This window comes from Lipophrys pholis (genome assembly GCF_963383615.2).
Source record: "Lipophrys pholis genome assembly, chromosome: 11".
NCBI classification, from domain to species: Eukaryota; Metazoa; Chordata; class Actinopteri; order Blenniiformes; family Blenniidae; genus Lipophrys; species Lipophrys pholis.
In genome coordinates, this window is record NC_137631.1 from 713,473 (window position 1) to 718,472 (window position 5,000).

General features: G+C 40.4%; 1 protein-coding gene across 1 annotated transcript in view; it reads right to left on the reverse strand.

Moving 5' to 3' along the window:
* The window catches only part of cmip (c-Maf inducing protein), a gene marked incomplete at its 3' end in the record, with an annotated part of 24,451 nt that overhangs the window by 658 nt on the left and 18,793 nt on the right, over positions 1–5,000 (reverse strand). The window contains exons 8-9 of the mRNA XM_080474482.1: positions 2,898–3,001; positions 2,277–2,381 (exon numbers count right to left, since the gene is read on the reverse strand). Coding sequence (XP_080330608.1) covers positions 2,277–2,381; positions 2,898–3,001 — 209 coding nt within the window. The remainder of the gene's footprint in view (positions 1–2,276; positions 2,382–2,897; positions 3,002–5,000) is intronic.

Consider the following 5,000-nt stretch of genomic DNA (forward strand, 5'->3'; position numbering starts at 1 on the left):
ATCGTGTAACCGCCGCAAGACGCTACAGAGAAACACGCCAGGCGGGAGTGGGAGGGGCTTATGTGGTTTCAGACGGTGGAAGACATCAGATCTGACGGAGGCCTGACGGAGGCCTGACGTTCACACCGTCACTGAGCAGAAAACCACATTGGGGTTGAATTTCCCCGCAGTGTGAACGTGCATCAGCTCAGGTACTTTGTTATCAGCAGTAATCAGTACTTCTGTTACTTTCCCCTCGATCAGCTCAGGTACTAAGTTCTCAGCAGTAATCAGTACTTCTGTTACTTTCCCCTCGATCAGCTCAGGTACTAAGTTCTCAGCAGTAATCAGTACTTCTGTTACTTTCCCCTCGATCAGCTCAGGTACTTTGTTCTCAGCAGTAATCAGTACTTCTGTTACTTTCCCCTCGATCAGCTCAGGTACTACGTTCTCAGCAGTATTCAGTACTTCTGTTACTTTCCCCTCGATCAGCTCAGGTACTACGTTCTCAGCAGTATTCAGTACTTCAGTTACTTTCCCCTCGATCAGCTCAGGTAGTCAGATTACTTGGTTCCCGTTGTTCAACGCGTTCGAGAATAAAGACGTTTGAATCAGACGTGATGAAGCAGCAGCGTGTTGCCTGGAATAAACCCGTCCTCCAGCAGCTCCCGGCCATCCTTCCTAATGAGAGTAATCACGTTATGTATTTCATTATTTTCCATGTATTGTTCCACACATAATTGCTGGTGTATTTGTGCGGCACTGCGGGACGCAGCAGATTAGTTTAGGGGCTATAAAAGGCGTAATGTGGTCTGATGACCCCGAACAGTTCTGATCTGCTTTCCTGGTAACGTCGGCCGATTACCGCTTCGCTTCGTATTACTGAAGCCACATGTGGGAAATTACCAGTCACGTGTTCGTCTAATCGATGGAAACAACAGGAAGATCCTCCGAGCAGCGCAGGGGAAGCGGATTCCTACTTTATACTGCAGCTACCAAGTACAACCTTTAACTAGTAGAACACAACCCTGCAGCTCCTGATCCCCGGTTCCCCTTCTGACCTCATCGGTCATGTTTACACTTTAAACTCCGCCTCCACCAGACCGCAGTGTCCACCTGATTGGACGGATTCTGGCTCCAGAGCCCAGAAGACGCCGCTCAGCATTGCTGAAGCAATAACTTAAGTTGGTCCCACTGTTTTCTTTTTTCAGCGTATAAACCAGGACAAACCCTAAAACTGCTAAATGTGTGATAAAGAACACGTCAAAAACTGGGAAGTACACAAAACAAACCAAGATAAATGTTAAGTTAAACTGTTTTTTTAGTTTTAAACTCCATTTGATCTTTTTCCTCGTTATCCGATAACGTTTGGTTGTTTTACGTCCATGACGATAAAGTTTTGTGATTTCAGAATAAGAGAGTTTGGCCCCACGACTGGGGGATACCTGCCATATCTGGCAGCCATGGTTTTAGGCAGTGAGCCTCCAGCCATCATTTGGACGTGTTTCTCAATACCTCTAAATACTTTATGTGTTTAATGTCCATCACTACTTGTCACCGTCTGATTTTGCCCTAAATTCTTCTTTTTTCACCCAAAATATAGCGAATTACAGGCTCGTGTACACAACTCGCAACTGACTTCCGGTTTAGTGTTACGCCCAGTGACGAGCAACGTGATTGGCCAATTGATACCATGTGGTATAAGCTTTTTGAAAGGAGGCTTCTGATTGGTTCCTAATTCTCTGACTCATCGTGATGTGTTCAAATGCTAAAGCAGAGATGAGGAATATTTCTTTTCCAAGATGTTGAGGTATTCTATCTTCAGAACCCCCCCCCCACACACACACACACACACACACACACACACACACACACCAATTTCTGCCTAAACGCAGGTCAGCGTGTAAATCCACTTTCTAGAGGTTGTTTAAATATGAGCAACAGAATCTGATCAACATGAGGAGGAAAGAAGAAGGAGGATGAGGAAAAAAAAGAGAGCACAGCTTTTATTCTGGCGGAGCTGTTTATCGGTGACGTCAGTCACACGTCGATGACAAAGCAGAATAATGTCTGAATCGGTACCACATGATGGAGGCCCGGGTTCTGGAGGGGAACATCGGAACCAAAGCTTCAACACAAAACACAAGATGTGGGTCACTGAGAACCGGGTCTCATTTCAGTGTGAACGAGGCCTTGGTGTGTGTGTGTGTGTGTGTGTGTGTGTGTGTGTGTGTGTGTGTGTGTGTGTGTGTGTGTGTGTGTGTGTGTGTGTGTGTGTGTGTGTGTGTGTGTCTGACCTGTTGATGAACTCTTCATAACAGGAGTAGATGGCGGCCAGACACACGGCCACCAGGTTTGGCAGGACCCGAGGGTGAGGACACTGTCCTGTGGGCCCGTGCATGCTGCAACACAACGGCAGGTCACACTGTTAGACTTGCCGTCTGCTCAGCTCACGTGTCCTGTCCTGTCCTGTCCTGCCCTGCCCTGCCCTGCCCTGCCCTGCCCTGCCCTGCCCTGCCCTGCCCTGCCCTGTCCTGTCCTGTCCTGTCCTGTCCTGTCCTGTCCTGTCCTGTCCTGTCCTGTCCTGTCCTGTCCTGTCCCGTCCCGTCCCGTCCCGTCCCGTCCCGTCCCGTCCCGTCCCGTCCCGTCCCGTCCCGTCCCGTCCCGTCCCGTCCTGCTAGACACTAAGAAAATCTAAACCGCTGAATCAGCAGCATCTCCCGTGAGCTCTGCAGGTTGGATGGAGGAACTATGAAGTTCCTTGAACATGTAAGTTGTTGAAAGTTTTGCATAAATTCATCTCAAAGCTGGAACTTTGAAACATTTTTCCAATCAGACCAGGTTTCTTAGGTTAGCCTGAGCAGTAGCACGGTGCTAGCGCCGTGTCTCCAGGAGTGTACGGCCGCCTGCTAGCTTACCTGTGGACGAACTTCTTGACGACCTCCATCCCGCCGTTCAGCTCGTTGAGAGCCAGGATGTACTCCTGAGTGAAGAGACGCAGCCGAGGACACTTCCCAAAGTCCTGCCGCCAGGAAAGACACAACGTTCAACTTTACTGCTCGACAATCTGTTGCTGTTTCAAAATGCTCCCGCACTCAGAACCTTGTTCTAAGCGGGGTTCTTTATAGAAGGAACGGTGTCAGCGGCGACAGAAGAGGAACGGAACGGTTCAAACGAAGCCTGAATGTGAGGATCAACCGTTTCTACAACCGGCTGCTTGTTACTGAAGCGTCCAGGTTCCAGACTAAAGCGGGGCCACCGAGGATGTTACTGGAACCGGCACAGGAACCGCGATGTACCGGCAGATCGTTCTCCAGAGGAACATGAAGCCGGCTGTGATAAACACCATGGTGGGATCCTCACTGCTGCCGGGAACCTGCAGCCTGTAAGAGCTTCAGCGTTCCTTCAAATGAGAGGAAGTTCTGCTGCTGTTCTGCGTCAGTTTAATAAACGGTGTCAAACACATTTTAGTTCAGGAACCAGTTTCTCTCCAAAATGACTCCAATCTCAACATGAAGACATTTTAATGAAACATTCTGCTGCAAAATACAGAGAAATGTCCAGAAATCTTATAGTAAAGCTGTTGCATTCTGGGAGTTTTTACTCCCCCTGACAACGCGTCGTCAAGGCTAATGCTATTTAGCATCGCCGACGTCTCGGCGGAGTTTTGTCTTGTCGCGACTCAAGTTTAGATTTTTCTTTGAAATGTTTTACAAATGATTTGGTTCAAACTGTTTTACAAACTGTGTGTCTGAGAAGTACCAGGGGCACCAGAGAGGAGCCAGGTGGGGCGAACCACTCCACCTGCATCACAAACACTCAGGAGTACTACGTCACCTGCATCACAAACACTCAGGAGTACTACATCAGGTAAAACTACTGCTTTGATCAACTTTTCTATTTGGTACAGTTCACATAAAGAAAGACTAAATCACACAATAAGTCTGTCAAATAATGTTAACAGCCAGAAAGAGTTTCATATTTTAGTATGTTCAAAAAAATCTGCATGTGTATTTAATCTGGTCAAATCATCTCAACAGAAAACCAATATTATTATTATTATTATTATTATTATTATTATTATTATTATTATTATTATTATTATTATTATTGTTGTTATTATTATCATCATTATTATTATTATTATTGTTGTTATTATTGTTATTGTTACTATTATTGTTATTATTATTATTGTTACTATTATTATTATTGTTGTTATTATTATTGTTATTATTATTATTATTGTTACTATTATCATTATTATTATTGTTGTTATTATTATCTTCATTATTATTATTATTGTTATTATCATTATTATTATTGTTACTATTATTGTTATTATTATCATCATTATTATTATTATTATTGTTGTTATTATTGTTATTGTTACTATTATTGTTATTATTATTATTGTTACTATTATCATTATTATTATTATTGTTATTATTATTATTGTTACTATTATTATTATTGTTGTTATTATTATTACTATTATTATTGTTATTATTATTATTATTGTTACTATTATCATCATTATTATTATTATTATTGTTGTTATTATTGTTATTGTTACTATTATTGTTATTATTATTATTGTTACTATTATTATTATTGTTGTTATTATTATTGTTATTATTATTATTATTATTGTTACTATTATCATTATTATTATTGTTGTTATTATTATCTTCATTATTATTATTATTGTTATCATTATTATTATTGTTACTATTATTGTTATTATTATCATTATTATCATCATTATTATTATTATTATTATTGTTATTATTATTATTGTTACTATTATCATTATTATTATTATTGTTATTATTATTATTGTTACTATTATTATTGTTGTTATTATTATTATTACTATTATTATTGTTATTATTATTATTATTATCATTATTATTATTATTATTATTATTGTTACTATTATTATTGTTGTTATTATTATTATTACTATTATTATTGTTATTATTATTATTATTGTTACTATTATTATTGTTATTATTATTATT